This window comes from Pimephales promelas, chromosome 1, assembly GCF_988280905.1.
Source record: "Pimephales promelas chromosome 1, fPimPro1.hap1.1, whole genome shotgun sequence".
Taxonomy (NCBI): domain Eukaryota; kingdom Metazoa; phylum Chordata; class Actinopteri; order Cypriniformes; family Leuciscidae; genus Pimephales; species Pimephales promelas.
The window spans coordinates 2,612,262-2,625,208 of NC_142769.1; the positions used below are offsets into that span (position 1 = coordinate 2,612,262).

Below are 12,947 nucleotides of genomic sequence, written 5' to 3' on the forward strand. Positions count from 1 at the left end.
AAGTTTGCACAGTATAAAAAACCATTACGTGTGTAGAATCACCCTATTTAGTCAGCTAATTAAAGTGAGTGTGTGCGCTGAGCTTAACTACTCTCACAGTGATGGTGGGGAAAGGTTTGTATCCTTTCCCTGCTGAAAAGACCAGCATAGCTGATCACCAGCCCCCAACAACTGCATGACCCATCTTAATGAGTCCTTACATACATTAGCTGTAGCCTTGGTTGGTGTCCCAGTTTCTTAACTAGCTTAACCCCCTAAATATCCTTGGTTAACCAGCTTCTATGCTATCTATTCTGGTTGAACAGAAAGTTTTGGTGGTGAATAGCATGGTTATGTTACCACCAAACCAGAATAAACCAACCAGGACCAGCATGGAGATGAATACTTGTCTAAGCTTGTCTTTTCAACAGGGTAAACCCTTGCTTCATTTCCTGCACACTATCGACCTTATTCTGGGTGGAGGCCATATCGTTCTGTTGTGTACCTTGATGTCAATCAGTATGTTTTCACATCAGTAAACAATCTCAGGATAATACAGACCAACTTATTGAACGTGCATCTCACAGCCTCAAATTACATCTTAATCTATCCTCGCTAAGGTACGTCGGAAAGTACGTCTTATAATATTCATTTGTCCTCTTGTAGTCTAGCTCTGTACCAGCCCACACACTCATACACACGTCTCCATTTGCCCTTGCAGCGGGGAAGGTTCAACTCGCCCTCCCCCCAGAGAGCAGATTTGCACTTGAGCTGACCGTTAAACATGCTTTGCTGGGTTGCCATAGGATGGCTGAGCACAAAGGCACTGGTCCTGACCCCCGAGCGGCTGTTAGCAGGGCTCCTGCGGTCTCCGGGAGAGAAAGAGAGGCGCCAACGTCGAGCTTAAAAAATTCTCAGGAAGCTGTCAGTACTGACACATTTCTCCCTCTGCACTGCTGCACATCTATGCAAATCTCAGTGCCTCAAAAACAGAGCACCAGATCAGCCTCAATTTATTCCCCCCCTTCCGTTTCTCTCATCCGCTTTCTTTTGCCACTGCTCTTCTAATGAAGATTTCCTTGCCCTGCCTCCCCCTCGCTGGAGAGAAGTGGAACAGAGAGCTCAGCAGTGTTTAAGTGTGGGGGAGCGGTCATGTTCTCAAGTGTTTCTCATTAATGAATGATAATGGAGCCATCATATCTCATGTAAAGAGCTCTGTGACTAATTGTGCTACACTGTTTGTTGGGAGGATCTGCTTGATCTCGCTTCCAAAGGCTTTAGTGAGTCACCGTCAACATACATGTGAGATTTTCTCACCTGAGATTTAGTTCTGACTTGCTGTTTTGTTTGATTGTTGTATACATAGACCAGCTGGCTGTATTTCAGTAGCTGTAGCTTCTTCAAAAAACCAGTCTACTATGGTAGTTTCTTGGTTTTGGACGTGTTTGGTCGTTGTGTACGTTGTTAATACCATGTTAATACAATTTTTTTGAACAAGCTAACGCTACCATCTTTCTGATAATGGTACCATGGTGATATCACATATATTGTAGGTGTGGTATCATGGTAATAGCATCTTTGAAGGTCCCATTCAAAACACCAATATGTTTGTTGATTAAATCACTTTAAAAGTAAAGCATGTACAAGAACAACAAAGGGCCTAAGACCGAACCTTGTTGAACTCCATACTTCACTTCCATGTTTTTCTGTGATGCCAACATGAAATAAAGCTGAAACACTACTTGTGCTTGGTTATTTAATCGGTTAGCATGACACAGAGTAAAATTGAATGTGATGGTTACCATGGTTACCATGGTTTTATGGACATGTACCTTTTCTTTTGACTTGGTGTTACAGTAATTTTTGGACATGATATGGTAATATGTTTTTGAGATATGGTATTGTGTTAATGGCATGTTTCTTGATGAGGGTCTAACAATGGTACCATGGTGATTTCATATATATTGTAGGTGTGGTATAATGGTAATAGCATCTTTGAAAATCCCATTCAAAACACCAACATATTTGTTGATTATATCACTTTAAAAAAGAAGCATGTACAAGAACAACAAAGGGCCTAAGACCGAACCTTGTTGAACTCCATACTTCACTTCCATGTTTTTCTGTGATCCCAACATAAAATAAAGCTGAAACACTTCTCGCGCTTAGTTATTTAATCGGTTAGCATGACACAGAGTAAAATATAATATGATGGATGGTTTTATGGACATGTACCTTTTCTTTTGACTTGGTGTTACAGTAATTTTTGGACATGATATGGTAATATGTTTTTGAGATATGGTATTGTGTGAATGGCATGTTTCTTGATGAGGGTCTAACAATGGTACCATCGCAATATCATATATATTGTAGGTGTGGTATAATGGTAATAGCATCTTTGAAAGTCCCATTCAAAACACCAATATGTTTGTTGATTAAATCACTTTAAAAGTGAAGCATGTACAAGAACAACAAAGGGCCTAAGACCGAACCTTGTTGAACTCCATACTTCACTTACATGTTTTTTTTCTGTGATCCCAATATAAAATAAAGCTCAAACACTACTTGTAAAATGTAATTTGATGGTTGCCATGGTTACCATGGTTTTATGGACATGTAGGTTTTCTTTTGACTTGCTGTTACAGTAGTTGTATGAGATTTATGGACATGGTAATATGTTTTTGAGATATGCTATTGTGTTGACAGCATGTTTCTTGATGAGGGTCTAACAATGGTACCATGATGATATCACATATAGTGTAGGTGTGGTATCATGGTAATAGCATCTTTGAAGGTCCCATTTAAAACACCAATATGTTTGTTGATTAAATCACTTTAAAAGTAAAGCATGTACAAGAACAACAAAGGGCCTAAGACCGAACCTTGTTGAACTCCATACTTCACTTCCATGTTTTTTTCTGTGATCCCAACATAAAATAAAGCTGAAACACTACTTGGTTGCCATGGTTACCATGGTTTTATGGACATGTACGTTTTCTTTTGACTTGGTGTTACAGTAATTGTATGAGATTTATGGACATGGTAACATGGTTTTGAGATATGGTATTGTGTTAATGGCATGTTCCTTGATGAGGGTCTAACAATTGTACCATCGCAATATATCTTATATATTGTGGACATGCTATCATAATAACATCCAAAAACACCAATATGTTAATAATATGGATGGATGTTTTGTTTATTATCTTGGTAGATTCTTCTAATGATGTCTACGTTGCTCTATGGAGCGGAGTGAGTATGGTTGTGATTGAGAATGAGTTTAGTCGTGGCTCCAGCAGAAGCCTTGGATCTGTGCTTAGCCCCAGGCTCTTGTGCTGACAGAGAAGGGAGGTGATTAATTGCCTTGGAGGGAACAGTTGCAGGAATTATTAATGGCTGCAGGATTAATCTGTTTTCTCTGGTTGGCCCATTAGTATGGGCGACCCTGGTGGCTGGAAGATTTTTCTCTTGGTCTGGAGCTCCCTGGCAGCTAGTAGGACTGAGCTGTGTCTTTCTTTTCATCAGTCTTTTTTATTTGTCTTTCTCTTCATGTGTCTGAAAAAAAATTCCCATCCTCAGCTGGCTCTTTCGGCGAACTCCAAACTCTGTGAGGCAGGTGGAATTGATTAATGTCACAGCATATTAGGGAAAGGGCTGTAAACACAGTGTGTCCCTGTTTTAACGGTCCAAGCACTGCGATTTCTCAGCAGACCTGTCCTGGTCTGTGTGTGGGTTTGCATCTAAAATGGGAAAATGCATTGGGTTTTTTTATGGAACATGTTCAACTCTTGGCTACAAGCCTCATACCCAGGCCTCCATTGGCTGGTTTGGGGACTCGAGCTACACGACTTGACTCGAATCTGACTTTTGGGACATGCTTGACTAAATGAAGAAAATGATTAGTCTTGACTTTGACTTGGGAACCAATGACCCAAGACTCGACTTGGACTTGAACTGCATGACTTTTTAAGAACTGTAATTAAATTATGTTTTATAAATGATGCAACATCTACTGATAAACAAATTGCAATCCACAGAACCAACGACAAAACAGAGTCCGAAAAAAAAATCGAATCAAATGATCTTCTAAGATCGGATATAAACACCTTACAATGGACCATATTCACTAAAAGAGAGTTGCTATATGCGCCATTTGCAATGCCTGGATATCAGACGCGACCAACACAACCTTGAACTTTCTCTACTTAACAAAGGAAAGATATGTAAGCTAACCTGTTCATTGTAGTTCAATTGACTAATATCTACAGAGAATAATGTGCAAAACAATATGCATATTATGTTTTCAAATGTAGCTGAAGGCTGCCGATAGACTAAAATGATTATAAACAACGAATCTCTTGTTTTGTAGTCAACGTGATATTGAACTTTAAATTTGGTTTTAAATGAATCAGTTCATTGATTCAATGACCGATTCATGAACAGTCTATTTAAGGGGGCGATTGTTAGGCCTTTGAAGAACAAACTTGCGGGACATAATTTCAAACAAAATTCGGCCAAAATAAAGTTTGCATAGCTTGCCAAAGTGAAGTTATCAGAAAAGTTCGCTCCGGACGGTAAACACCTTCCAACTTCCATTGGTCGGTAGCAATTACCAAGTAGCTATGTGTGGCTCTGTGGCTCTACCTTCTTTGTGAACATCCTCTTCCGGTTATTTCTTCTGTTCAGTCCGTCGAAGTCAGACGCAAGTAAAACAGGAACACACTGAAGAAATGTTTATAGTAGAAACTGAAGTTGCAACTAATTGATAGTAGAGCCCGACCGATAAATGATTTTGAAGGCCGATACCGATACAAATATTTTTGGGTTTTAAAATCCGATATATCGGCCGATATTTTATTTATTTATTTGAAACTGGACATGATAGTCACAAATTTTGTCATGCTTGTTTGAGTTAAGACAACTGATGGGGATGTTCTTTTAATTGTTATTCAAGCAATGTATGTATCGTGACCAACTCAACGAGTGTTGCCAACAGGGACTGTGTAGAGTGCCCTCTGGTGGACAAACTATACAACTCCAACACCCATGACATGGTTCAAGCGTATTTCGTCCGTTTTTATTTTATTTTTGAAGTATTAATTTATCGGCCATTATAACTGCCGATACCGATAGTTTGGAAAATGCCTAATATCGGCCGATAATATCGGTCTGCCGATATATCGGTATGGCTCTAATTGATAGATATAGTTTTTGCATGTTTAATACTGTAAAGCTGCTTGCTTTTAAACAATCTACTGTATGACGTGCCATATAAATACCTGTGAAGTGACTTTATTGAAGTGTTGAAATGCAAATCTTACATATATCGCTATGATCAGATGCTTTCTGAACTGCTGTTTTCTCACCGCTGTTATTTTGTTTTTGAAAGGAAAGATTTTTTTAATAATGGGCAAACACTTTTTACCACATTTAAGTATATTCAGCAGAAAACTGTTTATATTTCCACAGAATTCTGTCTGCCTCCATTCATAAAGTGCTGCTTTTTTCCTCGCCTCTTGCTTGTTTGTTTGGTAGATAATTTGGGTAATGCGCATAGCTGTCAACCCTCCCGTTTTTTCCGGGTTTCTCACGTATTTTATCTCTGTTCCCGCTGTCTTCCTGTTTTAGTATTTTCCTGTAAAATATCCCGTATTTTTACGTTCTGATTGTGTGAGACGTACAAGCTCGGACATATTCGGCTTGAAGTCGTTCATACTCGGATGCAGGCTGGAGACACACTGGCTGTGTGCGTCTCAGCTGCGTGGCGTGACCGTTTTTATTTTACTGTCTATGGTAATTATTTCGGCTCCCATGTTAACAGGTTAGAGCTTGCACACTGCCTGCGTGACATGCGCAAACGCGTGCATGCTAGAAGTAGAACCAGAGAAATGCCTATTTTTCACGCGACACGCAAGCGTGTTGGAAGCGTTTCCAGGCAAACAAAAAAACAAACGAAAAAAACGATGTTTATATGTCAAAAATTTCCATTATTTTTGCGTTTGTATATTTTCATGTCATTTTTTTTATACAATCGAGTCCTGGTGTCCACTACTGCGGTCATAGCATAGGAATAAAATATCTTTTTTTTTTTTTTCATTTGTTTCTTATGCTTTTAATAATGTAAAAAAAAAAATCCCTTATTTTGGCGATGGATTCCGGGAAATCTCCCTTATTTTCAGCTATGGTAATGCGTTTATACTTTTTTTCTGATAATCAAAGTGTTGCACTCTCAGCTCTCTTTTCACATACTAGATGAAATAAGTGCACAGATTCCATGTGGACCTATTCAAAATTTTAATTTTACAATTCCGCAGCATGATAAGTAGTTGAGTAAACTCCGTATGATCAAACCAGCGACTTGTGTGCACTGCAGTGAGGGAGCTGTAAGTGTCTGTGAGCATTCATGACATGCTCTAATCATTAAGGTACTTAGAGTTAGATTGGAAAAACGAGCTGGATTTCCCCAGACTGTGATGTGATTCTCCCTTGGCACTTCTGTGCGTTATCAATGATTGAGACCCTCAGAGTTTGTCAGATCCTGTGATTTGTTTTATAGGCTTTGACTTGACTCACTATCACACATGAAACATCAAAGCAAAGACTGCCTATCTTTATTACATTATTATTTCTGGTCATTCATCCAGGCTCATCTTAACTCATTAACATGGATAATACCTCTAGAGCTAGATCACAACGCTCCAGCTGTCTGTGTTTATTACCCCCACTGAGTGCATGTGTTGATGTCCCTCCTCCCACCCTTCACTGCCTATGGCTACAAGACAAACAGCCTTTTCAGGAACTGATATGATTGAGCACAACAAAAACAAGGGAAAGCTTTCTACTGTAGGGATCCTTTGGGGATCTCCAACAATGAAATCCACCCTGAACATTTCTAATACTATTGGATTTCTGGCATTTGTGGTCTTCTAAAGAGAAATGTGAAACATTCTTAATGTAATTAAAGACTTCAATGAGATTAAAGAGATAGTTCACCAAAAAAAATGAAAGATATTATTGGTCGTCTAGGAAATAGATTTATTAATGCACTCAGCAAACTGATATTTCATGTGGCTGGAGAAGTTATACAATTTTTAGTTTTTTAGTTAGTTTTATCAGCATCAAAGTAAAAGCTAATGTCATGTTTTCTCATAATATCATCCAAAGGGAGTGTGTACAAGGAGAATAAGAAAGGGCCAGCAACGGAGCCTTGTGGCACTCCATACTTAACTTACTGTAAATTGATTATCACTGAATAACATGTGACACTGTTATATGTATTTAAATACACTGTAAAAAAATATTTTCAAGATTTGTTATCACAACATATTTTCTTTTGTCAAATCGACTTTATAATAATTTATTTAGTTGAGATAACTTATTATTTTGAGTTTCTGATGATTAAATTAATCTCCTTCATTGTATTAACTCACTTTTTCCAGTTCAATCAACTTAAAATTTTAAGGCAACCAGATTACTTACTTTTTTAAGTCAAACCAACAATATTTTTTTCTACAGTGTAATAATCACAACATTTTTTCTTTAGTCAAATCGACTTTATAATAATTTATTTAGTTCAGATAACTTATTATTTTGAGCTTCTGATGATTAAATTAATCTCCTTCATTGTATTAACTCACTTTTTCCAGTTCAATCAACTTAAAATTTTAAGGCAACCAGGTTACTTACTTTTTTAAGTTAAACCATCAATATTTTTTACAGTGTAGAAATTAGAATATAGTGCACCATATACGTTGTACAGACAACTTTAATGGCATTATTTTTATTTTTAGGTCTATAGTTTTAAAGTGTAAATTCCAGGTTAACCACCACAACCAATTAATGTGTGAATTAAAGTGCTCAATATGTATATATATATTTTTAAATTGTCTTAAAATGTGTTAAAATATCATTTCCTGGGGTTTCTTCAAAGGTAACATGTTTTTATAGTAAGTGGGTGATGACGGCATTAAAGGGAGCGCGTGAGTTCAGGTTGAGGGAGAATAAAACGATTTGCGGTATTCCCGCAAACTAGGAATATCTATGAATAAAACATAAACCTAATACATTCTTATTCATCTGTTGCAGAAAAGCAACAAGAACAACTAAATCAAAATAGAAACGATTTACAGACCAGAGTTGAGCGATGTAGCGAATCACAGACATATGTGTTGATTTCTAGGAACGCAATGGCCAATCAGAAGCATTTACGATAGACTGCCCTCACCGCTCAAAACTGACTTTTTGTTCAGTGATGAATTTTGTATGCTGGCAAATCCTCGAATAATAACAAACAAAGTGAAGATATTATGAAAGATTTGTTGATAATAACAGAGATGTGTGAGATTGTGATGAACTGTTGTCAGCTTTTTAGGAATTATTATGGGAGTGCATTTTGCGTGCAGTCATGCCTGTAAGTTAGCCTGCTTGTTTTTGTTTTAACAGTGTGGTTTGTGTATTAATACTTTAATAACAAATCATTTATCAGGAGCATTTATGCTAATGTGTATGATGGCGACACTTAGACTTACTTGAAAGTATTTGGAGGTACAGAAAAAAAGTCTTTTTGCAGGCATAAATGTTGTGGGCGGGAGAAAGTAACATAGAAAGTAGTTGAAAAGGTCAGTTATAATAGTGATCCACAAATTAAAAAAATGGTCGGGTTTAAATGAGGTTCATAATTACAGTTAAATGAGTAGTTCACTTTTGCTGATAATTTACTCATTTTTTATATTATATCATAATTTTGCACCAGGTATTTTAGGCTGCTGTCACTTTAAAGGATTAGTTCACTTTTATCAAAACTTTTGCTGATAACCATGTCACCCAAGATGTTCATATCTTTCTTTCTTCAGTCGAAAAGAAATTAAGGTTTTTGATGAAAACATTCCAGGATTTTTCTCCATATAATGGACTTCAATGGGAACCAAACGGTTCAAGGTCCAAAAGACAGTTTCAGTGCAAACTGTTCAAAGGGCTTTAAACGATTCCAGACAATGAATAACGGTCTTATCAAGCGAAACGATCACAGATTGTCTGCAAGGCGAGCATTTGAGCTTATAAAACTTAAACTTTTTTATAAATTTTTTTTAAATGAGCGATCGTTTAAGCGAGCGTTAAGTGTCCAACAAACAGTTACAGTTCTTCGAATGAGCCCAGGGTGGTTCTATGTGTTGTTTTGTCTTAGACTATATGCAGTTCTAGATGGGAAGATTACATAAGTTCTGGAGTACTCGATCTAAGCGCAGGTAGTTGGACAAAAGCCAGATGTGCTACAGTAGATGATGGAGCTCCAGCAATGCTCTGCACCTATTGTTGGGCTGGCTCCCTTGCTGCAGTATGGGTAATAAACTGCTTCACAACGGCCCCCAAACAATCAATGGGAAATTATCTCGCCAGATCGATGTCTGGGCTTTCAGAACTTGCCTCACCAGCCAATGCCGAATACTGGGACTCAGCAGCTCTACGCAACCATTGGCTGGAGAAATGCATCTCCATTAGATTGTGCTTGTGATGTTTCTTTGTAGTTAAAGGGTATGCTATGTTTAGATCTCGTTTTGATTCTTCAATAGTCTGATTTCTGTTCTGATATCAAAGAAAATCAAATCTCTTTCTCTGTTTGTTGACCGAACTGATCTGTTCATTCATGTACTGGTAGCGTGAAATTTTCTTCGTATGGCTTTGTGACAATTGTTTACAGGTTTTTGCTTTCCCGGAGCCGCAGGTTTAATAGGGCGACAGCATCTGATAAGCCGGCTTTAGCGCACGTCGTGTTGCGTGACTCAAATTTTGGTCAGGTAACAGATTTCATCAGCATGAGCTGTTTGAAGTGAGCCAGACTTTGCAGTGGTTGCAGGTTGACAGATGCTAGCGCTGTACATCTTGTGCTGAATGCTGCCAACTGATCTGCAAAAGCGGCCAGCTAAGATCAAGGGGTGGAATTGAGAGTCTTTGCTTTCCCACAGAATAGAGATGCTGATGCCGGCCAGATCAGCATCATCTCCTTTGCTATCGATCGAGTGGCTCCAGTTTCAGCATTGAGGACTGCTGAGAGCCGGCTCTTAGCGACAGTAATGCAGCATTAGGAAACACTGAATCCCACCGCTGAACAATCTGACGCTAGCTGAAAATATTAGCCTGAAATTGAGCATTTGGAGTTCTTGAAGATTAATTCTATGACACTGGAGTCCTGGATATGTTAAATAAAACTACTGTTATTCTGTAAAATTGAGAACAATTAAATGTTTAATATTATTTGTTTTTTTAGATGCAGGGAACGCTTCGGCTTAATTTGACAAAATCACTTCATCTGTTTTCCTCTACCAGAGCAAGGATGGCCTTCCTAATGACAAAACCCAATCCGAGTTGGACTTTTAACTAAAGTAGTCGTTTGCAGTCTTTATGGTAAAATGTATTTACAGAAGCTCAACAAATATGCAATACCTATGGAGGCTTGTTTCCGCCACAGAAAGAAAAATAAAAAAGGTAATTGCGACTTTTATCTCACAATTCAGACTTTATTTCTCAGAATTGCGAAATATAAAGTCAGAATTGCGAGATATAAAGTCAGAATTGCGAGATATAAAGTCAGAATTGTGAGATATAAAGTCAGAATTGCGTGATATAAAGTCACAATTGTGAGATATAAAGTCAGAATTGCGTGATATAAAGTTAGAATTGCGAGATATAAAGTCAGAATTGCGAGATATAAAGTCACAATTGCGTGATATAAAGTCACAATTGCGTGATAAAGTTAGAATTGCAAGATATAAAGTTAGAATTGCGTGATATAAAGTCACAATTGTGAGATATAAAGTCAGAATTGCGTGATATAAAGTTAGAATTGCGAGATATAAAGTCAGAATTGCGAGATATAAAGTCAGAATTGCGTGATATAAAGTCGCAGTTGCGTGATAAAGTTAGAATTGCAAGATATAAAGTTAGAATTGCGAGATATAAAGTCAGATTTGCGAGATATAAAGTCACAATTGTGAGATATAAAGTCAGAATTGCGTGATATAAAGTTAGAATTGCGAGATATAAAGTCAGAATTGCGAGATATAAAGTCACAATTGCGTGATATAAAGTCAGAATTGCGTGATATAAAGTCGCAGTTGCGTGATAAAGTTAGAATTGCGAGATATAAAGTCAGAATTGCGAGATATAAAGTCAGAATTGCGTGATATAAAGTCGCAGTTGCGTGATAAAGTTAGAATTGCGAGATATAAAGTCAGAATTGCGTGATATAAAGTCGCAGTTGCGTGATAAAGTTAGAATTGCAAGATATAAAGTTAGAATTGTGAGTTATAAAGTCAGAAATGCGAGATACAAAGTCAGAATTACGTGATATGAAGTTAGAATTGCGAGATATAAAGTTAGAATTGCGTGATATAAAGTTAGAATTGCGAGATATAAAGTCAGAATTTCGAGATATAAAGTCAGAATTGCGAGATATAAAGTCAGAATTGCGAGATATAAAGTCAGAATTGCGAGATATAAAGTCAGAATTTCGAGATGTAAAGTCAGAATTGCGAGATATAAAGTCAGAATTGCAAGATATACTGTAAAGTCAGAATTGCGAGATATAAAGTTAGAATTGCGTGATATAAAGTTAGAATTGCGAGATATAAAGTCAGAATTGCGAGATATAAAGTTAGAATTGTGAGTTATAAAGTCAGAAATGCGAGATACAAAGTCAGAATTACGTGATATGAAGTTAGAATTGCGAGATATAAAGTTAGAATTGCGTGATATAAAGTTAGAATTGCGAGATATAAAGTCAGAATTTCGAGATATAAAGTCAGAATTGCGAGATATAAAGTCAGAATTGCGAGATATAAAGTCAGAATTGCGAGATATAAAGTCAGAATTTCGAGATGTAAAGTCAGAATTGCGAGATATAAAGTCAGAATTGCAAGATATACTGTAAAGTCAGAATTGCGAGATATAAAGTTAGAATTGCGTGATATAAAGTTAGAATTGCGAGATATAAAGTCAGAATTGCGAGATATAAAGTTAGAATTTCGAGATGTAAAGTCAGAATTGCGAGATATAAAAAAGTCAGAATTTCAAGATATAAAGTCAGAATTGCGAGATATAAAGTCAGAATTGCAAGATATACTGTAAAGTCAGAATTGCGAGATATAAAGTCAGAATTGCGAGATATCAAGTCAGAATTACGTGATATAAAGTCAGAATTGCGAGATATAAAGTCAAAATTGCGAGTTATAAAGTCAGAATCACATGCAATGGAAAATTTGTTGTAAATCATTCTACACTCTAAAAAAATGCTGGGTTGTTTCAACCCAAATTTGGGTCAAATATGGACAAACCCGAATATTGGGTTAAAAATGCAATTAAAAAATGTACAGTTGAAAGTGAAAGATTAAAATTTGACATTACATTTTTAACCCAAGTTTGGGTTCAAACAACCTGACATTGAGTGTAGGAAGAAAATGTAAGCTCTCTGAATGCTACAGTAATTGTGAATCTGTATTCTCTAAAGGGAATTTCTTTCTCTTTACACTAAACAAATGAACTATTCTGTGAATGCAACATCTAGATTTGAGTAATGAAAGTCGCACAGCACTGCGATCCCTATATGTACGATGAGAACGTGTGAAAAAGGTGTTGCAAGTGTGAATGTGTGTGTAAACGGATTCATTAATTCTCTCTTCCTGATCCCAGCCCTCAGCTCAGCGGGGCAGCTTTTGGTTGTTTGACAGGGAGCTTTGAAAAGGTCACCGGGACTCGAATCACCATTAACCCCACCCCTCCCCACTCTCTCACACAGGGAAACTGGAGAGCCAGAGCCACCAAAGTGCCAAGAAGTGTTTAATGCAGCCGGCGTGACCCGAAACAAAGCCGCGGCGGTCCAGAGACGAGGAGCGAACGAGGAACGAGGAAACCAGAATCATTCCCTATTTGATTATAAAGTTATTGCTTTCTCTGCAATAAAAGGCTGAAGACGA

At 37.3% G+C, this 12,947-nt stretch overlaps 1 protein-coding gene across 1 annotated transcript in view; it reads left to right on the plus strand.

The window, feature by feature from the left end:
• The window catches only part of trip4 (thyroid hormone receptor interactor 4), an 87,332-nt gene extending 74,385 nt beyond the window's left edge, over positions 1-12,947 (plus strand). The window contains exon 13 of the mRNA XM_039690964.2: positions 12,770-12,947. Coding sequence (XP_039546898.2) covers positions 12,770-12,828 — 59 coding nt within the window. The 3' untranslated portion in view covers positions 12,829-12,947. The remainder of the gene's footprint in view (positions 1-12,769) is intronic.